The sequence below is a fragment of the Aulonocara stuartgranti genome (genome assembly GCF_965226115.1).
Source record: "Aulonocara stuartgranti genome assembly, chromosome: 15".
Taxonomy (NCBI): Eukaryota; Metazoa; Chordata; class Actinopteri; order Cichliformes; family Cichlidae; genus Aulonocara; species Aulonocara stuartgranti.
Genome location: NC_138951.1, coordinates 36,090,447 through 36,113,424, shown reverse-complemented (window position 1 = coordinate 36,113,424; position 22,978 = coordinate 36,090,447). Strand labels below are relative to the sequence as shown.

The 22,978-nt window shown below is 38.2% G+C and overlaps 2 protein-coding genes across 3 annotated transcripts in view; both read right to left on the bottom strand.

Moving 5' to 3' along the window:
- The window catches only part of kdm4b (lysine (K)-specific demethylase 4B), a 43,204-nt gene extending 35,081 nt beyond the window's left edge, over positions 1-8,123 (bottom strand). Inside the window, exons 1-5 of one of the 2 annotated variants that reach the window (XM_082504803.1) lie at positions 7,816-8,123; positions 4,730-5,170; positions 4,195-4,370; positions 3,334-3,448; positions 2,708-2,901 (exon numbers count right to left, since the gene is read on the bottom strand). In XM_082504803.1, coding sequence (XP_082360929.1) covers positions 2,708-2,901; positions 3,334-3,448; positions 4,195-4,370; positions 4,730-5,143 — 899 coding nt within the window. In that variant the 5' untranslated portion in view covers positions 5,144-5,170; positions 7,816-8,123. Of the gene's footprint in view, positions 1-2,707; positions 2,902-3,333; positions 3,449-4,194; positions 4,371-4,729; positions 5,171-7,125; positions 7,212-7,815 lie in introns of those variants that run through there. The other variant, XM_082504804.1, reaches the window with a different exon arrangement.
- Positions 8,124-8,407: 284 nt separating this feature from the next.
- uhrf1 (ubiquitin-like with PHD and ring finger domains 1) lies at positions 8,408-21,238 on the bottom strand. Its single transcript, XM_082505979.1, has 17 exons — positions 21,028-21,238; positions 18,524-18,686; positions 18,080-18,346; positions 15,991-16,142; positions 15,067-15,282; positions 14,441-14,556; positions 14,123-14,309; positions 13,863-13,986; positions 13,648-13,755; positions 13,409-13,513; positions 13,076-13,182; positions 12,814-12,976; positions 12,567-12,704; positions 12,141-12,240; positions 11,820-11,968; positions 11,320-11,418; positions 8,408-10,035 (listed from the first exon to the last, which is right to left on the bottom strand). The coding sequence occupies exons 2-17, from the start codon at positions 18,674-18,676 to the stop codon at positions 9,889-9,891; spliced, it is 2,331 nt and encodes a 776-aa protein (XP_082362105.1). The 5' UTR covers positions 18,677-18,686; positions 21,028-21,238; the 3' UTR covers positions 8,408-9,888.
- Positions 21,239-22,978: the final 1,740 nt, after the last annotated feature.

Here is a 22,978-nt window from a genome sequence, read left to right as displayed (position 1 = left end):
AGCAAGAGAGGGGAAAAGGTGGCGGGGAAGCATACTGTGAAAAGAAGGAAGACAGGTGAGAAAGAAAACAGAGAAGGAAGTCTTTAAAACAACAATAAAAACCCACAAACACACACATACACAGAAGCAATACTGTATTTCTGAAAGCTGAGATGACACTGCTCCCCTCCTGCAGTGATATGGATGGAAAACAAGGTGGAGGGAAAGACACACACACACACACACACACACACACACACACACACACACAAAAGACAATCAAGGAGCAGAAAAGGTAAGAAGAAAAACATTTTCCCCTCAGGAACCATGTGACAGAAGGAAATACAGACAGCAGGCAAGAAAAGTATAAATCTGAATCACAGCACTACCTCTCCTGTACAACAGGCTCTATAAAGAGTTTAAGCAACTCCCAAATGTCAAGGTACAATGAGACAAAAATTTATATCTTTGTTTTTAATTTACCATTCTTCAAAGTACCGCATCAGACTAGAAATTGAAAAATAAATCATGTGAATAAGGATAAAGTGACAACTAGCAATTATAAAGAGAAATAACTTTTGTGCCTGCTGTTGACACAAAATGTAACAAATAACATTTTTTACCCGGCATTGAACAGAAAGAAACACTACTTTGTTATTGTTTGGCATTACCAATCAGTCAAGCTTCAGTTTCAATTTGTATTTGCTTGAGTCCAAACCACATAATTAGTCAATTTCATCGAGATGAATGATTTGGCAAAAAAAATGTTTAAATGAAAACATAGTTTAATTAATTTCAGTTTTACTTATATAGCAACAAATCAAAACAGCAGTCACCTTAAGGAACATAAAGACCCAACACTGTAATTGGCGACAGTGGAAAGGAAAAACTTCATTTTTACAGGAAGAAACATCCAGCAGAACCGGGCTCAGAGAGGGGCAGCCATCTGCCGGGACCAGTTAGGGGTCGTGGCTAATGGTTTGCAACGAGCGCAGTAGCAGTTGTGATTAACTTTACACACAGCTAACCTGATACCAGAACCAAAGAGGAAGAGGGAGGAAGGACAGCTAAAAAACTAAACTACACTATATATTCTAATCACTCCCCAGCATCAGTTTTTACTGCTATGTTCTGCTTTGGAGACTTAGTACATAGACATCAGTTTGGACCCAAAATCAGGTCAGATAAAGGCAGACAAGTTGTGTCTCTAAAGAATGATTAAGGAGTGAAACGAGTTGAAAATTTTGCCAATCATTACTGTCCACACTTATAATAAACAGGATGTAGTGAAGACTTTGACACAAATTTCAAGTTATAAGGCATCCATGTGTAAATATAGACACATTTGAGCTATCCAGGACAAGCATTGCATTTACATAATCAGGTGAAAATTAGCGTGCAAATGACTGCAAATCTGCAAAGCACCCTCTCACTCTGTCCTTCGCAAAGCTCACTGCAAACAATTCAGGCATTCAGGTAGCAGAATCCAACTTTCAGCCTATGCTGTCACTGTTGTCACTTTAAATAAGAACAAGCTGTCGCTATACAATGTTCATTTCGTGACAAGCCTTAAACGAAACTCGCTGTTTCACCGCCTTTTAGAAAGCCGGTGGAGAAATGGGCTTTGACAAGACTTTGGCTGAGCACATTCTGCACTTAAAGATCATTCATGGGGTGAGAGAAGCATCACTCTGTAATGTGGCGGTACACTCACGAAGAAGTAAAGTGATTCTGTAGTCCCCACACAAACTGTAAGAAATTATACACACACTTTGAACTCTAAATACTGTTTAGTAAGCATCACTTTATGGTGATGCTGAATAGTAATCTTAATTGCCCCTTGGGGATAAATAAAGTATTTCTGATTCTGATCACTGTCATAAATTTTGTTTTGTGGATTAAATGTTCTATTTTTATCCAGCATTTCCAGTTATCTGTATTTTTATTATTATTAATTTATGTTTAACCATTTCCTGATAAAAATACACAAATGTTCTCAGTCCCTGCTTCCATCACAGTGTGATCCTGGCTACAGAACTATTAGCACATTCACAGCCTGCAGCAGCTTAACTGAGGTAGAGGAGCTGTGGTTTGGAGGCAAGTTTCCCCAGTTACACTGAAACAGTGCACTCAGTGACATACAGCCAAGGCTAACTGGCTGGCAGTGAAGCCATCTGAAACAGCAGTAGCTTCAAATGCAAACTTCTGCATGACAAATGTGTCCCTCTCATCCAGCATTAAGTGAAACAGACACACAAGCCATTGTTTTCGATGGCCAATAAAACTGCTGCAATATTAAAGATTAAAAAAACAAAAGAATGACAGATGGTACAAACAGTTAACCGCTGATGGGGTCACTTATTACGGCAGCTTGTTTTAATTTCCACTTTTCTTTAAAAAAATAATAAAAAATTATTCTAATTGTGCTTTTTATGTTCTTTTCTGCTTAAGATTAAATGAGAATTGATCCTAAAAATACTATAATATGACTTCTTTTTTCAAAACCAAAGTCACCGTCCTGTGCTAGCCATGAGAAAGAATACAGCTTTAAGACACTTCAACAAATGGCTTCATCTTTTTGATCTGGGACCTTATCCATTGATATGTATGTATGTATGTATGTATGTATGTATGTATGTACACCCATTTTAATTAGAATATAAACTTGGAACTTCAAGTGGCAATTTGTGTCACATTCATAGAAGGTCAGGAAAACAAAGTGACTCACCAGGACTTAGACTGCCCGAAGTGCAAGTAATTGATGCTGTAGAGGTCCATGTCTTCAGTGTGCCAAGCAAAGGTTGTCTTCCACATGCCAAAATACAAGTATGGAGTGTTGACACCCTCAATGACGATCCCACATTCCTGCTCCACCATATCCAGCAGTGTGTTTAGATGGCCGATGTTCCATTCTTCAATGTTCTGGAGAGCATGCAATTATGAATATCAAGTACAAGGGAACCTGCACGCTACACTTTCATCAGTCCATCAATCTCCATCAATGACCACCAGATGGTGCTGTAGTCATATTACTCACTGAGCACGATTTTGAAAGTTACAACAGCAGCAAAAATCTTGAAATATAAAAGTTGTAAACTCCTAAAGCAGCTTTCTATCACAATTACATGGTGCATTTTAATTAAGTTATAATAATAATAATAATAATAATAATAATACTACTAATGGTGAAAAAACAACCCTGAAAATTGCCCATTGATGGAAAATAAACTACTATAAACCTATTAGGCCAGAAGTGGTTTATTTTTATTTAAAAACAAACAAACAAACAAACAAATTCAAGAATATTTTAAAAACTTAATAAAAATTGTCATTATCCAGACAAACTTCACCCACCTCATCATAGATGGAGCCGCTCACATCAGCACCATAAAGAGGTGACACAAACGTCAGGTTCTTCCAATACTTCCTCTCGAGGTCATCAAAGTCTTTGTGTCGTGGCGTGCAGTACCTGCAAACAGAACAGGACAGGTTGTATTGTAAGCAGTTTTGTGCCCTTCAACTAAACCCTCAAACGAGCACTGTGCAAACATTTACAATCAGCAAATAGACTGTAATAAAATAATTTAAGTCCAATGTATATAAGAGTTTGAGCTTTTGTAGTAGTTCTGCTACAGTGCCAAGGTTTTCATTTGTTACATTATTCTTCTGCCTTAATAGTTATAGCATCTACACGACAATTTATAAAGAAAATGTTTATAAAATTTAAAAAAACAACAACACAGCAACATAATATAGTTTGAACTGGCTTTTTACCGTCACTAGCACCACAGCTACCACTACCCACCATGACCCATTTCACTTATTTTAAGACAGTATTATTTTCAAACTCATGGTTATCAGGACAAACAAAACCTTCAGCTTTTTAAAATACTGTGCACTGGTGTTAAACAGTATTAGTTTAAAACAGAAAACCTGTCTGTTCTTTCTGGCACCCTGATGCCAATTGTAGGTACAAATAACACAATTCCTGATTTAGTGTGAAATATTAGAATGCACTTTTATTGTTTATTTATGTTCTCCATCATCGTAGTTGCACTATATTTAGTAACATTCATGTTTTAAACCATGCTGAGTAAGAGCAATAATTGCACCATCAAAGCTTACAAGGACACTATCGTGCAAAACATCACGTCAGATACTGCATTTGTATGCAATCATTTACGAATGAAGCCCCTGAGGTTGGGACCGACTTACTTCTTGCTATTGGCCAGCTTGCGGTATTCACCCACAGTCATAGATTTCTTCTGAATGTTGTACTGGGTGAACAGACCCGACTGACCCGTCACCACTTGGCTGATGGGAGCTGGAATCACCATGTCCTCGATTGTGTCATAGGACTTGCGTGGCTTCCATCCCGCAGGGGGAATCACCTGGAGAAAAAAAAAAGACGCTTAACCTTTACAAGGTCAGCAGATTCAAAATCTATTCAAATTCAAAGTATGCAGATTAAACCTTTGGAAATTTAGATGGTGGATTCTGCTGATATCAGCTTAAAACTATAAATGGTTCTTACAAGCATTTTCTAACATGCTTTGATCATTTTAAACATTAGTAATGATGTTAGATTGAACCTTGGCTATGCAAAAACAGGTAGGAAACTAAAAGAGATGCACAGGATTCAAAATGTTACAGCAATACTTCACTAAAACAAAACAAAAAACATCTAGTAAGAAGACTGAAGTGGATATGTGGGTACATATATGTGTGTGTGCCTGTGTCCTGAAATCACCTTTGCCAGGCCAGCGCGATGAGCTCCTTGACTCTCCATGTAGGCGATGTATTTGGCAAAGTCTTTGAACTCCTCCATTGTGGGCCTGAAAGTCATGATCTTGCAGCTGGGGTTCTTGGCAGCAGCTGGCGGCAGGGGGGCCGGCAAAGGTACGGGAGACACCTCCGCACCTGGAACAAGTTCTGGGGCCACATTTGGGTCTGCAGGCTGAACTGGATTGAGGTGTGGAGCAGCATTGTGTTCAGAGATTACCACTTTATTCAGGTTTTCAGCTATTGCTGGCTCCAGAGTGGGAATCTGGTTTTGGGCTTCATTTGAGCTGAGAGTAGGGGGAGACACTGGGTCAGGAGGAGTGGAAGAGGCTGGGGCGGGGTGAGGACCCAACACATCTTCCATGGGCATGTCGGTAGCCATTGGCTCTTGGAAAGATTGCAGGTAAACCTGAGGAGGAAATCAGTGGTGTTCAGGGCACACACAGTCTGCCTCAAATACATTCAAATTACTGAGAACTTTGCAAAGGCAAATTACACAAAACTGCAAGTGAAAGAAAAGGAATCTATGTTTTAAAAATATTTTTCTAAAAAGGAAAAATCCAACTTTCTGACTACAATGTGTGATTATTTTTGTACATTTAAATAAAAACAAAAAATTAAATACTGAAAAAAATATGGAAAATTAAAAGATTGATTTTAAAAATAAACAAGACCAAACAACTCAATCTTAGTGCAATCTACACAGCTGTTAACACAAAAAAAGCAGACCGGTCCACTTCCTTCACCAAATAGGGGTGTCCTTGATCATAACATTACTGAAGGCACTTCCTAACCTACATTTTAGAAGTGTCACTTCTGCATCTTGTCAAATTTTGTGTCAAACAAATTCAATGGCTCTCATTCTCTTAAGGCTTACCACAGACTTTTTAAAATCCAAATGTGAACATAAACACCAGAAAGTAGCAAGCACTAAAACTTCATTCAAAAAACTCACTCTAAACCATCTTCTCTCATCAGCACTTTCACTTTATATCAGTGTTTTTGAATATTCAGAAGCATTTTTAATTACCACTGTTTACATTTTCAAGCTAAGTTTTAATACCATGATTTAGGGTTGTTGTTTTTTTTGTTCTGTGTAAGACAAAACCTACAGCCTTCAGTTTAGCTAATTAACTTAATGTTATAACCATTTTAAAACATCATTTAAAAGCTTTACCTATTAAGCTGCCAGCAGTCCACTTAGATTCACTTGTTTTAATAAGATAAAAATCATTCACTGCCCTCTCATCAGCAGCAGTGGATAAATAGACAGAGCCTAAAGTACCTAAGCAGTTTGTATTGGTGGACAGTACCTCCCCCAACCACCTCTCCAATTTGCAAGTCGCTGCCGCAGGGCTAGACAACATTAACGGGTGAGACTTTGGATAAACTGACGGGACATTGTGACTTTTGTTGGACTAACTAAACCTTTAAGTAATATTTTCATTGGTTGGTTGAGCCTTCATTATGCAATACCATCACTGCCTCATGGCAGAAAATTGTATCCAGCCAGTAATTGTGCAAGTGTGACGTTTTAGGATCAAAATAAAGAAATACAAATAAGGATTTGAGTTTTTGCATTTAGAATAACAATAACCTGATCCTAATTGATCCATCACTTATGTGACTCCGTATTCATTAATCTAATCATGTTATACATATTAACATAAGACAATATCAGTGATCAATGCATCCATGTTCCTTAAAAGGTGCATAAATCAAACATTTTTCTTTTTCTCCAAACAACTACCTAATAAGGCTATCAACAAACACCCTGTTGATAGGAAGTTAATATCTGCTGGAAGATCAACTGTGGCACTGTGAACAACACGTGTGCAGTTCACTTCACAACTTTGCAGTGACTGTCCCCATCTGCGCTACAGACAGCATGTTCACTGTTCAATCACAGTTATAGAAGCGTTTTAGCTTTATGTTTGGTGGGTCAAGGAACAGTAACCATTTTCAGCGCTGCACATGCACTAAAAGATACACACTGCTGCATTGCTAAATGTGCCTTGCATTATCCTCATTCACAACTTCAAACAGATCTTACGCCCACGAGGTTAAAACAGCAGTAGTGTACTTCCCACTCCGACTTTCTGACACGAGATAATGCAAATTGCGCTTCGTTTGCATGAAGCACAAAAGCCCACAGTGCATATGAAGAAATGTGCTGTAGCCTTAAGCGCAGCCAAGTTTGAAATTAACGAAAAAAAAAAGGATAAGAGCTAACTAAGTTTGCTTTGCTGAAACTGACATATAATCCTCGTAAATACAACTACTCAGTGACCGAGACATTTCATAACACATTTCAAAGCATTCATTTCTTCAAAGCCCAGAGCAACAATTTCAAACTAGTTTTACCTTTAAAATTAATTCTGACTGATTGGAAAGGGATTTATTACATCTTTCCAATGACTAACTGCTTTAGACGCCGGGACCCTCTTTCTAACTGAGACTGACCTACTAAAGTGAATGGAGGCCACATGACCCCCAGCTGGCTCATCACAACAAACAGGGGCCTTTAACTCCATTTAGGCCTAAAACTTAATTCAACTGTGCAGCAAGCAGCCCCCTCGAGAGGGTAAAACTCATAAAATATATCAGTTACCCAGGTGGATCTTTCTCGGCTTTGTAAGTGTAAAACGGCGCTGCTCGGTTCCATAGTATCAACTTATTATTGGCAGCTACTGCTAAAGGCGACCATAGCCCTGCACAACTGCCAATAACTATTAGCATTTTAACCCACATAGTGAACAAAAGAAAGCCAGCCGAAGCTCTTTAAGGTCCGTAAATTGCACTGCCTGTATAATCGCTTAATGCAACAGCAGCACATAGGCACATATCAACCATTTCATTTTAAGGAGCTACATATCATCGTGTCCTGACGCAAATGTATTCCTAGCCAACGCTGGCTAGCTTCTGCTTAGCTACTTCCATATCTGCATTTAGAAAGGAAAAAAACAAAACAACAACGACGGAACACACTCCGTGAATAGACGAGAGTATGGTCTCTGCAATTTACTAAAATAAATATAAGTAAGGAAATATTACCTCCTGCGGCAAACTATAGCCCTGTCCCTGTTTCGTTCAGTCGTTTTAGTTTCGTTTAGAACAGATTCCCTGGATCGATTTTCTTCTAGCATTAGCTTGCTGGCCTTGTCGTTGAGGACGCGCCTACTTTCACCAATTGCCTTCTGAGTGGTTTAAACACGTGATGGACGGTTACTAGGAAACGTATGATTGGTTTACTCGGTTACCGACACGCAGAGTAACCAATTAAATCAGACGTTTGCTATTCCATGGTTTCCGTGGCTCTCACGCAACCAATGTGTACGTCACGCACGTACACACTGCCGGGTTTGCTCAAGGTTGCTATGCTCCGTTGGCCAAGAGAAAAATAGAATACCCTGAGAGCAGGGGTAAACACGTTCAGCCGTCCTGACTACACTTGTATCACTTTTCAAGTTTCATATCTAAATTGTAAGTGTTAGTGTTAGGACAGCTTCCCACCATGACATTATAATTAAATGTAAAGTCACATATCAATTTCGAACATTGTTTTTCATTTAAATTCCTACTTTAACTAAAAACTGTGAAAAGGGTAATATGTCCCCCCCCAAACATTTCCCCCCAAAAACACGTGTCAAATTTTTTACTTTATTGAATAACACTGAAAATGCATTGACAAAAATGCTGCACAAAATATGTGCAATTCTAAAACTACATATCAAAACTACAGACTAAAAAACAAAACAAAAAAAATTATACAATTTCAGAAAATATACATTTCCCAGTCTATGCAAATATTTGTATCTCCATCAAAACCCGAAGTGCTGGCACGTGGATAAATAACACACTGCTGCTGAAACTCACTGAACTGCATTTATAAAAAAGACAAAAGGCAGTAAAATTCAGTTTAGTTGAATTTCAGGATCAGCATGTGGAATTTCCTTAACATGTAAATCAAGCATTTTCTGTTTGGTTTTTGTTTGGTTTTTTCCTTAAATGAGGTCAGATAACACAGGTGACCACTGGAGACACAAAAGGCTGACTGAACACCCCCTACATAGATGGCAGAAATAAGATTATAAAAAGATGAAAAGTACACTTTTAAACTTTAAGAAAAATACAATTTTCTAGACAAATACATTTACGTGTCAGGGACATCTAGAGAGCTTGATAGATGGGAGTTCTACATTAAACTCTTGGTTAAGCACTGCTTTTTCTTTGGACTTTAATAAAGTGAATCTTTTCAAAACAAGGGATATCCAAATCTATGCCAGAGGATAAAATTTCTTTAGTAATCTATCACGTTTGGCATCTGAATGTTTTATCAAATTCATAACAACTTTTACAAACTTAATATACAGCTAGAAACATTCCTGTATCAAAACATTCAGGGAACTAGTATAGCTAGAAAATCCAACATCTGATGACTAGGCTACTTGGCCTCAGACTCAAGTGCAGGAACACAAAACTGATCTGGGTCAGTTTGCTCTTGAATGTTGGATATCATCTATATCCAAGAGAAACAGTGAGATTTTAATCATGTAATCAAGCCAGGAAAAACAAACACAAACTTTTTAAAATCTCAACTGCGTGATCAGAATTAAGACAAATTGCACCAAAATGAGGGCCAACCTCACAGCAAAGCAGAACAGACTGGATGATAATAAAATCCTTGAATAATTACAAAAAAAAAAAAAAAAAAAAAATCTTCAAACAAGTTGGACAGAATGGCTTAACCACTTAACATCCTCTTTTAAAAGAGCTAAACACAGATATTTAGTTTAAAATGATACAATTTACATCATGGATAACATTAGCATTAGTTAATGAAATAGACTGAAGCACTTGGAATTTAAAAAAAGAAAAGAAAAAAAAAGTCGAGGTTGAAGGTATTAATGGAGTAACGGTACAGCCAGTTAAAGGGATTTTTAAATTTATCTTTTAACACCACATCATTGCAGATCCAAGGTGATGATATTATTGAAGTCCACAAATATTGCAGTTTTATAATCATAGAATATATTAAAAGAAACTGATTCTTTATTGCCTCTACTGAAAACGGCCCTTACAGTTTACGTCTCATTTCCTCGAGGGCTGAGTAAGTAGCACCAATGATCACCGCCCGTTGCTGTACCCTGGGAAAAACTGATTTAGAATGTCTTGCAGGGATTTGTTGACCGACATGGAGTAGTTCTTGCCCAGGTCGTGCCTGCAGGCCGGGCAGGTGTACACCTCTGCTTTGAAGGACCGCTGAAGGCATTCCTGAAGGAAAAAAAGTAGAACAAGTTCTTGTTAAACAATAGCAGGTTTTGTTAAATAACAATTTGTGATGCATTTATCAGAGGTGTTAGTAGATCAAAAAGATACTCTAAGCACCAAAGCAATCAATGCTATCACTGCAATACAATAAGTTTTCACAACATCACTCATTAAAAACATCCATATAGAGCCTTTCAACATTCTCAGCAAACCCCATTATAATACCTCGCTCCATACAGCAAACAGCTACACCTCCAGCCAGTCTGCCAAATTTCTAATGTTCAAAGACGACACCACCCTAATCAGGCTCTGATAAAGAGGAGTCTGACAATCTAGTGACCTGGTGCAGAGAAAACAACCAGGAGCTCAAAGTAACTGTGGCAATAACAGGACTTCAGGAAGAATCCAGCCCATCATCATGCATCGCTGCCAGTGGACACTTTCCTATTCTGGGAACAATTATCTCTCAGGACCTAAACACACAACCTAATCAGCTCCCTTATCAGGAAAGCAGCAGAGGATGTACCTCCTGTAGCAGCTGAAGAAATTCAACCTGCAATGGTGCTACAGGAGGTACCATTAGTGAATGAATCCATAAAATATCACAACTAGGTGCAACAAAACTTTGTGAACTCCATTACTAATAAATGCTTTGCATTCTGCTTTATTTGACAACATTATTCTGTTAAGTAGCTTACTACGTGACAACTATGAGGAATACAAAAGTTAATATGTAAAGGTTTAAAGCTAAAGTAACAAGAGCACCCCTGAAAGGCAAGGGCTAACATACTTCAGTCAGTCTGTTTTTTTTCCCCCCATTACAAGGTGATGATGTCGGCCTGTTATGGAGTCACGGATATCGTTGGGCATCAAATTGCAAAAATAAAGTGTGTAGTAAAGCAGTTGATATATTACTCTACATGATTTCTTGGAATTTTTTCCAAGGTCAACTTTGACCTTGGACACTAACAATAAAGGTTAAGGTCAAATGATTAACCAACCTAGTTACTCATGTCTCCTAATGGCCTAGTATATTGTTGTGAAGCTTGAAGATTTTGTATTACTGTGATAGAAAATTGAGATGAATAAAGTGTTTACTGATTTTCACATTTAAAAATGACCTTGACCCAATTTCTAGCAAAAATAAACCAGTTTTAGCTGTTACTGGTATCTACTATCACACAAAATTTAAACATGATCTCTACAACATACTACAGAATAAATATTACCAAGTGGTAAATTTATTAGAGCAACAACTCTAGATTCGGGACATTAGTAGTTTCTTACCCTGCAGACATTGTGTTGGCACTCTGTGGTGACGGGCTGATAGACCACTTCTTGGCAGCAAATGCAGAGGAAAACTTCTTCAACTTTGTTCAAGAATTTCTGCAGAAAAAATAAAAATAAAAATTAGATCAGTTTTATAGACAGTTTCAGTGGTTTTTGTTTTACGGAGGAACACAGGCTTCTTATTTCAAGTTGCATTTACTATGCACATAAGTTTGAAATTTGCAAGTGATTACACTTGCAAAAGCACAGTGTGGTTTTAAAATGTTGCACTAAGAGGTTCCACCCAGCAGCCAACTGTCACACAAACCAATAATATTGGTAAAGTGAATGGTTTTTATAAAGCACTTTTCTACTTTGAGCATCAAAGCACATTCACCCATTCATACAAGCACTTTCCCAAATAGTAAATTCAGTAAATGTTTACAAAAAAACAACAACGACAACAAAACACTATTAAAACATTGTGGTAATTTGAACAAATGTACAGATATTCTTACCGGTCCAAGTGACAGTGACTCCATGGCTTCATCCCACAGCTTCTTGTTTAGCTTGTCATTTTTGATGAGTGCCTTTTGCTCCTGGGACAGCTTGTACATCTCTACCTTGACTTTCTTAGGAGTTTTGGCTGGTGGGGTCTTTGAGGATTCTAAGAGAAACAAAGACATTTTCCATTAATAAGCAGCTTCTAGGATGCAATTTTAGTTAAGCTGCTACATAAAAACAATGTCAAATACATGAGCAATATCATGTTTTTTACATTTTCCAAAAACAAAGCACAGTTATGATATTAGCAACTTCCACATAGACAAACAACATACCGCTGCCCTGAGATTTTCTCTTCCTTTTAGCCTTGCTGGGTGTCGCCTCCTCTTCCACTTCATTTTTGTTCTCTTTCTCTTTCTGATAGCCTGCAGGATACTGGAACAATAAAAGTAGTTTATTAGTTTACACTACAACAATATGTAACAGTCAGCAGGTAATTAATGAATTGAAAACATCTAAGATGTAATGCATTTATTTACAAGGCTACATTAAGTGTATTACATTAAACTTAATATTTTTAGTAATGCAGAAGCTCATTTTCTCAACAAAATACAGAAGAACACAATGTTTATTTTATCCAGCACCAGGACTAAAAAATATCCACCATTGCTGAAAAGAAACAAACAAAAAGTAAAGAAATTTAAAAAAAAAAAAAAAAAAAAAAAAAAATTGTATGGACAATATAATCTAATGATCTCTACCTGCATGGTGAGACCCAGTTTCTTGATACGTTCCTTGCCTTCTCTGGTCCATGGTGCTGGTTCGTCATCATCACGCTTTAGCAGGTACCGCCAGACCAAGAAGCCTGATTTTCCTTTGTCTGGCCAGTACTTCACCACCTAAAGTAAGACAAAGATCTCAAGTAAAACTAAAATAGTTGCAATATTGTGAAATCACTGCAGATTTTTTTACCAAAGGCAAAAAAGAAATTCTAGTTTTCCTTCATACCTTATATATTCCATCGTATCTGTTCCCTTCCTCGGGGCAGTATTTACTGTGCTTGCGTCCCTTGCAGCTGCGTACTACTCTAACTGGTTTGCCTGCCTTCCAGTTTTTGGCTTCTGCTCCATTTTTGTCATTCACAGGGATGTTGCAGTTGAGAGCCAGCGCCCTGATGAGGCCCAAAAACAGATGATTTACATATGCAAAGGAAGATCTAAGCAGACAAATTGAAAATTAACACCAGTAAGTTTTTATAGCCTTGTCATACCGGTTCATGTGTGTAAGTGTCTGATCGCATGATTGCTCCGCAGTCCTCTTGTTTCCAGACAGATCTCGCCCACCAGAGCCAGTGTAGGTGAACTCATTACCATCATCCTATAGTTTAAGAAGCACCAAAGATATTAAAAACACTAAACTTCACAAAGTTTCTCATCAGGCTATTGCATAAAATAAATACAGTGTTTTCAAATATAACTGCTAACACTTGAAAAGCAGTATTATTTGACACCATTTTGATCAAAACAACAAACAGCAAGCTCCCCCCCCCCAGTAACATGTTCTCACTACTTTGCTTTTCTTTATAGAACATACAAAAACATACCACATCATCCTCATAGCCTCCTGCCAGGACCAGAGAATAGGCACCATCATTGCTCCTGCCATGAATTCCAGCTACATGAGGCCTATGAACACCAGATTCACTGACCTAAGGGTGGGAAATTAAACAGTTATTATTATTATACCATTATTATTCCAAGGTACAGGAATAAGTCATCACAAACAATGATAAGCCATGAAGTGAGGAAGGAAAAGAAAACAAACAAAAAAAACAAAACAGACCTGGACTCTGAACTTCCATAGGGAACCGACAGGAATGCCAGGGATTGGGCCGTAGTGATTGGATGGAACAATGGTGCACTGTTTGGTTCGACCGACACAGGCCATACCCTAAAATAGGAGATAAGGCAAATCATTTATGATGTGTAATTGTCATTCCCATAATGAGGAAAAAAAAAAGCTGATAAGTTTAAGATTCATATTGTGTTAGCACTCACCTTGCCCCAGTCCCTTTGGCTCGAGGAGCTAGCAGAAGCCATCTTAGCTTTCTTCTTGCTCTCCTTCAGCTTCTCTCCAGCCAGCACAACCTCACTGACATCATTACGACAACCTGGGCAATACCTGCGAAATGTAAAGTAAAAGGTAAACCCGAGCCTGACACACTGATGATAATTTTTTAAGTCTTCCATTCTAACATTTGATGATTTTGTGGCTCTGTTCAATTTTAAATGAATGCTGGATTTCTGAATCTACCTACCAGTCCTCATCCTCAGGGATGGTGGTGAGTGGAGGATTCAAACAGTAGGTGTGATAGGCCATGTCGCATTCATCGCACAGCAGCTGTTTGTCAGGATCCTGCTTGATGCCGCAGATGTGGCAGTTACACCAGCGACAGTTCTTTTTGGGATCATCTTTACAGTGCTTGCACTCAGGTCCATTTGATCCTGAAGATTGCATTCATTTTGATTATGCATTTCATTCTGCAACATTCCTTAGTGAAAGGTTAAGTTCAGATTTCTAGATTATGACTACTGCTACACATCTTTGCAATTTTAAATGCAGTTTTTAAACCCACTTTTTAGTGGACTCTCAGATCCAGCAGGGGCGTCACCCAACGAGCCAGGCTCCTCAATTTTGTAGATTTCAGTGACGAACATGATGCGGCAGTCATTAAGAGAGTCACCAGCATCACTACATTTTAAACAAAAAACATAAAGGAGCCTGTTAGAATAGTCAAACAATATAATCTAACTTCCTCCTGCTTTCCATGTTGTCCAAGCTTAAACAGAAGGTAAAAGAAATGACAAACATGAGGATAACAGGAAGCTTCCGATGCATGTACAAAAAGGTTAGTTATATTTTAGGTCGTCATCAACACAAAACTAAACCCGTTTGATATCAGATACAATAATCAGACGTAATGTTAATGAAAGCCATTTATCCTCCAAACGACCATACACACAGTTGGTTAAACTGTCAAAAATTGTTTCAGTGGCATCCACTGATACCACAGCAGGAAATTAGCTTCTACACACCTGCTGCTGCAGCATTCAAAAACCAAACTATGAGATACTGTTACAACAGACCTTAAAGAAAATGTTTATCATCTACCACAGCCAGTGAAATGTTCTTATATGTGACAAGTCGTAACAGATGCTACAAAGCACAACAACTCCAACTTGTATGCAACGATGGCCTTACCCAAGGATAATCTTAGCATAGATCTCTCGCTGGGTGCGCGTCTCCCGCTTCCTCTGGATCTCAGCATCATACCAGTAGCCACGTTCCTTGGGCTCATCTGGGTTGTAGTTAAGCATGACAACCATTCCTGGCTCCAGCTGGTGCCACTGGTACACAGTACGAGCACGTGGCCGAACGTCCTTTGCCAGCAGCTGAATCACACCATTCTCTGCATAGCTGTGAAAGTAAAAACGATGAATGATTTTGCAATTCAAAGACAAGCAGTGCTGCAGCATGGCCAAAACATAAAAAACACGTCTGAATAGTAAGGACCAGTAGTCATTGCAGCAGGTTTGAACCAATACACCATTCACATGAATGTTCCCTCCAACACTAATGTGCTTGCCATCTAATAAACAAGAGCACCTTTCAATGAGGGCACATATCAACAGAGCAATGCCTTCCCTTTATATATATTGTACTTATTTAACAAATGGGAAAACCTGTTTCATTGTACAGTCTCACTGAGCAAAATGAGAACTTACAGTTCAGAGTCCGTAAAAATTTTTTTTAAAAAACATTCTTCAATGTAACAACTGCATTGCTCGCAGTATCAAATTTAAACAGGACCATCAGTTTTCATCTCCAGTGTGTTTGAGAAGAGCTTTTAAAGTAGCTTACATCGTGTCAATGTATTTGTTAGGATATTTAGCTGCATCTTCTTAGATCTTTCAATTAACATTTTCACTGCTGCAACAAGTTGGTTTGTAGAATTACAACACCTGACCCACTAAAACCAAAATCAGAGCTCAAACTGCTGAATGATGACCATTAGTACAGAAACTCTGCTCTGTGCTGCTACATGACAAATACTGCGTTGATACAGTGATGTGATGGGGGGAAAGAAAAAAAAAATTAGTCATTAGTACGAAAAATGATTCTTACTCTTCATATTTGACATGGTACAGTATATCCTCAGCTGGCTCTGCCTCTGCAGCCTCTTCTTTGGGCGTCTTTGTAGTCTTGGTAACGTTTACAATCTGGGCCTCAAACCATGCTCCCATGTTCAAGTCTCTTGCATCCACCAGCTCATTGATCTACACACACACACACACCAAGAGTTAGCAAACTTTTGACACTTTAAAACTGCAGTCACTTTTTCAGAATAATTCATAAAATGTCTTTTGACTATTCCCCACCCAAAAATAGTTTAAGTTCACTACAAAGTGGCTCATTTGATGTCTTGTAAAAATGAAACCTTTGCACGCTGCCCTTTTTGAAGCTTGGACAACAGAACTCATTCCATCCACTCCATGCACATGTCATCCAAACTGCCTACTTTTGTAGACAATTTGGAAGACCATCACAATCACATCAGAGGGAAAGTGAAGACAGCAAATCCTAAACTGCATCCAGAAGTCTCTTACTGATAAGATAAAGTAAAATATAATATTGCATAAATGCACAGAATGCATATTAAAAAAAAAATATATATATATAAATATATATATAAATATATATATATATATATATATATATATTTTTTTTTTAATATGCATTCTGTGCATTTATGCAATATTATATTTTACTTTATCTTATCAGTAAGAGACTTCTGGATGCAGTTTAGGATTTGCTGTCTTCACTTTCCCTCTGATGTGATTGTGATGGTCTTCCAAATTGTCTACAAAAGTAGGCAGTTTGGATGACATGTGCATGGAGTGGATGGAATGAGTTCTGTTGTCCAAGCTTCAAAAAGGGCAGCGTGCAAAGGTTTCATTTTTACAAGACATCAAATGAGCCACTTTGTAGTGAACTTAAACTATTTTTGGGTGGGGAATAGTCAAAAGACATTTTATGAATTATTCTGAAAAAGTGACTGCAGTTTGAAGGACCGCTGAAGGCATTCCTGAAGGAAAAAAAGTAGAACAAGTTCTTGTTAAACAATAGCAGGTTTTGTTAAATAACAATTTGTGATGCATTTATCAGAGGTGTTAGTAGATCAAAAAGATACTCTAAGCACCAAAGCAATCAATGCTATCACTGCAATACAATAAGTTTTCACAACATCACTCATTAAAAACATCCATATAGAGCCTTTCAACATTCTCAGCAAACCCCATTATAATACCTCGCTCCATACAGCAAACAGCTACACCTCCAGCCAGTCTGCCAAATTTCTAATGTTCAAAGACGACACCACCCTAATCAGGCTCTGATAAAGAGGAGTCTGACAATCTAGTGACCTGGTGCAGAGAAAACAACCAGGAGCTCAAAGTAACTGTGGCAATAACAGGACTTCAGGAAGAATCCAGCCCATCATCATGCATCGCTGCCAGTGGACACTTTCCTATTCTGGGAACAATTATCTCTCAGGACCTAAACACACAACCTAATCAGCTCCCTTATCAGGAAAGCAGCAGAGGATGTACCTCCTGTAGCAGCTGAAGAAATTCAACCTGCAATGGTGCTACAGGAGGTACCATTAGTGAATGAATCCATAAAATATCACAACTAGGTGCAACAAAACTTTGTGAACTCCATTACTAATAAATGCTTTGCATTCTGCTTTATTTGACAACATTATTCTGTTAAGTAGCTTACTACGTGACAACTATGAGGAATACAAAAGTTAATATGTAAAGGTTTAAAGCTAAAGTAACAAGAGCACCCCTGAAAGGCAAGGGCTAACATACTTCAGTCAGTCATAAATGCACAGAATGCATATTAAAAAAAAAAAAAAAAATATATATATATATATATATATATATATTTTAAACAAACATCTGGAGTAGTCATTGCTTACACGACTTTTTCGGGCTACATATTCCCAATTTATCTTATCCAATTTCTCTTTGCATTGTGTTTTGAGTTTGTTTTTTCTTAATCCCTATCACTTTTTTTTTTAAGATTGTAGCCAGAAACATCAACATCGCAGTGGTAGCAGTTCTACATTGTATCGCCACCCTACCACAGCTGGCTTAAACAGGAAGTAATACACATCACATTCAATGTGACCACAGTCTTTAGCGCATACCTTGTAAAGTCCAAATCCAGGGTCGATGAGTTCTGGGGCGTTTGTCTGTGCAGAGGTTCCCGCCGTCTGACCTTCTGTCTCGCCATGAGTCGAACTCTTGTCACACTCGCTCTGGGTTGAGCCGCAGCCAGAATCAGAGTCTGAGAGCTCTGCCTCTTTGTCCTTGCTCTTGACGACATCAACAGGGGGCAACTGCTGCCTAACAAGCAGCTGCACTATATCATTTAGGCCTACATTGTAATCAAATATAGTATGGCCATCTTCCATCTGATATAAACAGGAAAAAAAAAATTTGTAGATATCATTTATAGCATTTTACATTTTGTCTGTGACTAAATGCTAAAGCAGGGCTGACAATTGAGCTACAACCATCACTGAGATCATTTCAGCTACTGCACTAAAATGTAATAAAGTCATTTATTAACACCAACCATGCTGGCTCACCTGCTTGCCCCGGTAGAAGAGTCTCTGTCTCTCTGGCTCCACCTTGAAGATCTCCATGATTTTGAGACGCAGCTCGTCCACCTTGGTGAGTTTGGACAGGGAATCCACCCGATGGGTTTCCTTCCCATCCATTGTGCGGACTTGAATCCACATTGCAGCTGCCCTGTGTCAACAATCAAACACCACTCCCATTATAGCTAGTTATTTTCAATAGCACACTAATAACAAGTCTTTCCTGAAAGATTTCATTTCATCTTTTAATCCAGCAGTAGTACACACTCTGTCATAGTACAAATAGAAATGTGAGAGGAGTGCCATGCTCGTTTTTTCTGCAGTGAAGTTTAAATGAAAAACCAAAACATATCTGCTAATCATTTGTATTTAAATGCATTTCATAGTGAATAGTACTACATGGTACATATTTGAGCTTTATCTAGAAAGATCTGAAGGTGTGAACCAAACTTTCGGTTTCACCATTCACTGGAGAAAAAAAAATTATGACAGTCATTTTCTCTGCCAGCTGCATTCATTAATAAAGAATGTGTTTGCTCTAAACCAAATTGTTGATATGTGCATTTGTATAACATATCAGAAGACAGACAATTATCATCAACTTGAGCTTTATTCAGACAACAGCCAGACTGATATCAGCATATAACAGATATATTATATCAAGAAATATGTTATAAGATAAGGAACCAAAAATATGATTGGGCTCATTTTTGGAATCAACGCAACTACTTCGTTTATCCAGCAGAGAGCGCCCAGAGACTATTTACATTGATCACAACTGTCTGCAGCACATGTAGCAGAATACAAACAGTGGAGCAGATGGTGCTGTTAAATTTGGCATTTTCTACATAGTAAGGACCTTATTCATTTGCTAAATACATTGCTGTAAAGTTAAACAATAACCCCACCATTTCCCCTTTTAAATATAACTATCTCTGTATTTATATATGTGTGTGTATATATATATATATATATATATATATATATATATATATATAAAATTCTGTAACCTCTGTCGGTGCTGTGCTTTTGGAAACCGAATTTCCCAGGGGAACCCACCCGAGGGATTAATAAAGTTTTATCTTATCTTATCATGTTCTGTGCATATATGGAAATTACCATTCAGTATTTCCTTATCAGGACCATTGCCCCCTAAAATAAATAAATACGCGCACACATATATATATATGCAGTATCACTTGTGCTTTAGATTACGCAAGTCATATAAAAATTTGTTTCATAATCATTTCTAAATATTAATTGATTTTCTTACTGTATGTTACGTTTTTGTTTGTTTTCGCATTGCTGAATATTTTTTTCCACGAGTTTATATGATAATCAAATTCTCATCTAACTGAGAAAGTTGCAGTGATTCAGAATTTGCATCGTAAAAAGCTCTGCGTGGAAGATTGTCAAAACACTACATCTGCAAAATCCATCCCTAGGATTGGCTGTTTTTGTTTAGTGATCACAACAAGTTAAGACGAAACGGTCTCCAGCAGCAGAAATATGACCGTCTCCCCTCCCTACTCAGTGCATTGTACTGCTGTCAGCACTGTCACTTCAACAGAATATGAGAAAAGGGAGGGAACGGGCTGATTTAAATACAGTGCGGGAAACTAAGCTGTAGGCCACTCCCAGTTCTTTTAAAAGCACATCCGGACGCGAGGGAGCGCTAGCCAACAATGTGCCTTCGCTCCCTGACAATGAAACATACCTAAATACCAACTCGCATGTACTTTTAAACCGATTATTATAATACTACAGTGGCTTTTTATCCGCATATGTCGTCCTTTGTTGTTACAAAACAGCAAGGGGCCAGCTAAGCGGGGGTTGCGCGTTTACTTCAGCGCTCTCAGCTGAGATCCTGTTCGCTCTGCTGGCTCGAAATAAACCAGCCGCAGTCAACAAAACATAAGTCAAAACCTCGAAAACAAACTACTTGTTCCCATCCAAGGGGTACCATTTTGCCTGCGCAAATTAATACGTTTAAACGATGCTGACGAAAATGAGATTCACGTCACGCCACACCAATCCAGCCACACAGGAAAATAAACAGCCCGACGTTAGCTTATTTGTTTTTCTTAAAGAGAAGCAGTGAAGTTGCAAAGCTAACTCGGTTTACACATTTTTTGCAGATTATGTGGACGTTCCGAAGGATAACAAGTTAAAAGTTCACAAGTTCATCGCCCACCCATATCAGTGCTTAAAGCAAACCACGTTACAATTTATTTTGCAGAGCTTTTAAATACTATATTAGCAAAAGGAAGCCAGAGTACAGTCAATAGCTCTAATACTGTCCCGAAGATTATCAGATTTGACTAATTTTGACGTTTACACTTGATTGGTTGAGTAACTTGGTGCAATAAGCCAAAAAGAAAGGAGGTAGGACTTTGCCAAGTTAGCTAACCTCAGTTTGCTAGCAACTGGGTGACTAAATCAATGAGAACAATTTTTAAAAAGTAATTAAAAAACGCTGAAATTCACTTTACCTGTTTGTCCGTCCAAGCAAAAACAAGAAATTTACTTTTGAGGGAAAACGTGCACGTTTTCCCCAATTAACTCCTTAGAAGGGATGGCACGACCAATTCTATGCCTTGGTGGAGATTGATCAATGACTTATTCTTCAAGACTTTGATATCCCGCCTGCTCTCGCACTTCAGGTTCACCATTGGCTACTTTCCTCTAACCACATCGTGTCCATTGGGTAACAGAGCTGTCAATCTGGAATGTGACTGGATCTTATCATCAGCGCGCGAAACGACAATCTCGTGAGTACAACTGCCCTCCGAGTATTTATCGCGAGATTATTCGGCGCCATGTAAAACCGGTATCCCGGAGAGACAGATGGTGCTTCTGGTAAACAACTTCACTGATAGAGCTTTTTGATTGTGTCTGAACTATCACGGCTTCGTATTTGTGTTTAGAAATAGTTTCCAGTCTTCAAACTAATCAACTAAATGCATTGAACCTTTTGGTGGACTTTAATAAGCAGACCACCCGTTAGACTCCTATGATTCAGCTTAATTAATGATGTGCAATTAAGATACCTCCCCCTCATTTTGGCGGGAGCCGAAAGTTAATGAGACCAACTCAGTTAAAGCGCCTGAAAGCATGGAAAATGACAAGTGTATGTGGGAGGAATATGTGCTTTTGCGCACACTTGAGGCATGCTGTTTGTTTGCCTTTGAACTTGACAGTAAATAGCCTCCACTGTGCAATAAACTCCGTCCTAAAGCGCGGTTTATGTTTGTTCAGTATGGAGTAATGCGTTTGAGGTCACCTTCTGACCAACTGATCTGTGTATATGGCCATGACGTCAATCTTTAATAGTCAATTAAAAGTATTTATTTTAATGTTTCAAGATTATTTATTTTTCCTAGTTCCCGTTAAGGCACGATTTATTGTCTAACCCAAATCTCTTTTAATCACTTTAAATAAATGAGATGAAAAAAATGCAGTGCTGACAAATATCTTTATTACCACATATTAGATATTTCTATTAAAAAAAAAAAAGCACTATGTGCAGGTTGCAAAATAAACTACAATACATGTGAAATATAAATAAATCCCAGTCAGTAGCGGGCATAATTATTTCTGTCCATCAAGTTTCTTCTACTTAACGAGTTCAGGGTTGTAGGGGGATGAGGCTATCACAAGGCAGAGGCTGGGTACATCCTGGACAGGCTGCCAGTCTGACACAGAGTCTTACATTTATATATACAGACAATTTAGAATCATAAAGCCCAACCCACGCGTTTTTGGACTGTGGGAGGAAACCAGAGTACTTGGTGAGAACCTACGCAGCCGCAGTCAAACTTCATACAGAGAAGGGCCCACTATGCTAGGGGAAAGGGGGGGAGGGGGGATTTTTTTAAAAAACAAAGGGTGGTAAGTGAAGCAAGCCATAAGGAAAACACAATACAACCAGCAGAACAAGTAAACAACACGAGCAAAGCAACTGAAACTATACATGGAAAAAAAAACAGAAAGCAGAAGTTAACACAACTGGAACCAGTTCCTCCTTTGAATGTGATAAAAACAAGAAAATTGACTACTTTGAAGATTCTTTATTTTGACAGATGTTTTAAAAATCTAAGATGCGTTGCCACAAGACCCAGAAATGTGAAAAGTGTTAGATATACACCAGCATACAAAGCTGAATTTTTGGTGAAAGTTTTACTTGCACTTTGTGATAACGACAGTCAGTTAAAAGCCAACTGCTCTAAAAGAAGCAGATAAAATCTTGCATTTAAGAGGTCAGAATGTTACCCTACTTACTACCCTAGTTCTTGAATTGTACTGTAGTCACAGGTGTTTTAAACTTTCTCTTATAGCTCATTTCTGTTCTGCATTTGCACCCATTCCCTCTTCAGCAACATTGCGCTGCCACCAGTTGCTGGTTTCAGTGGGATGTTGCACTGCTATAGCAACCACTATTGA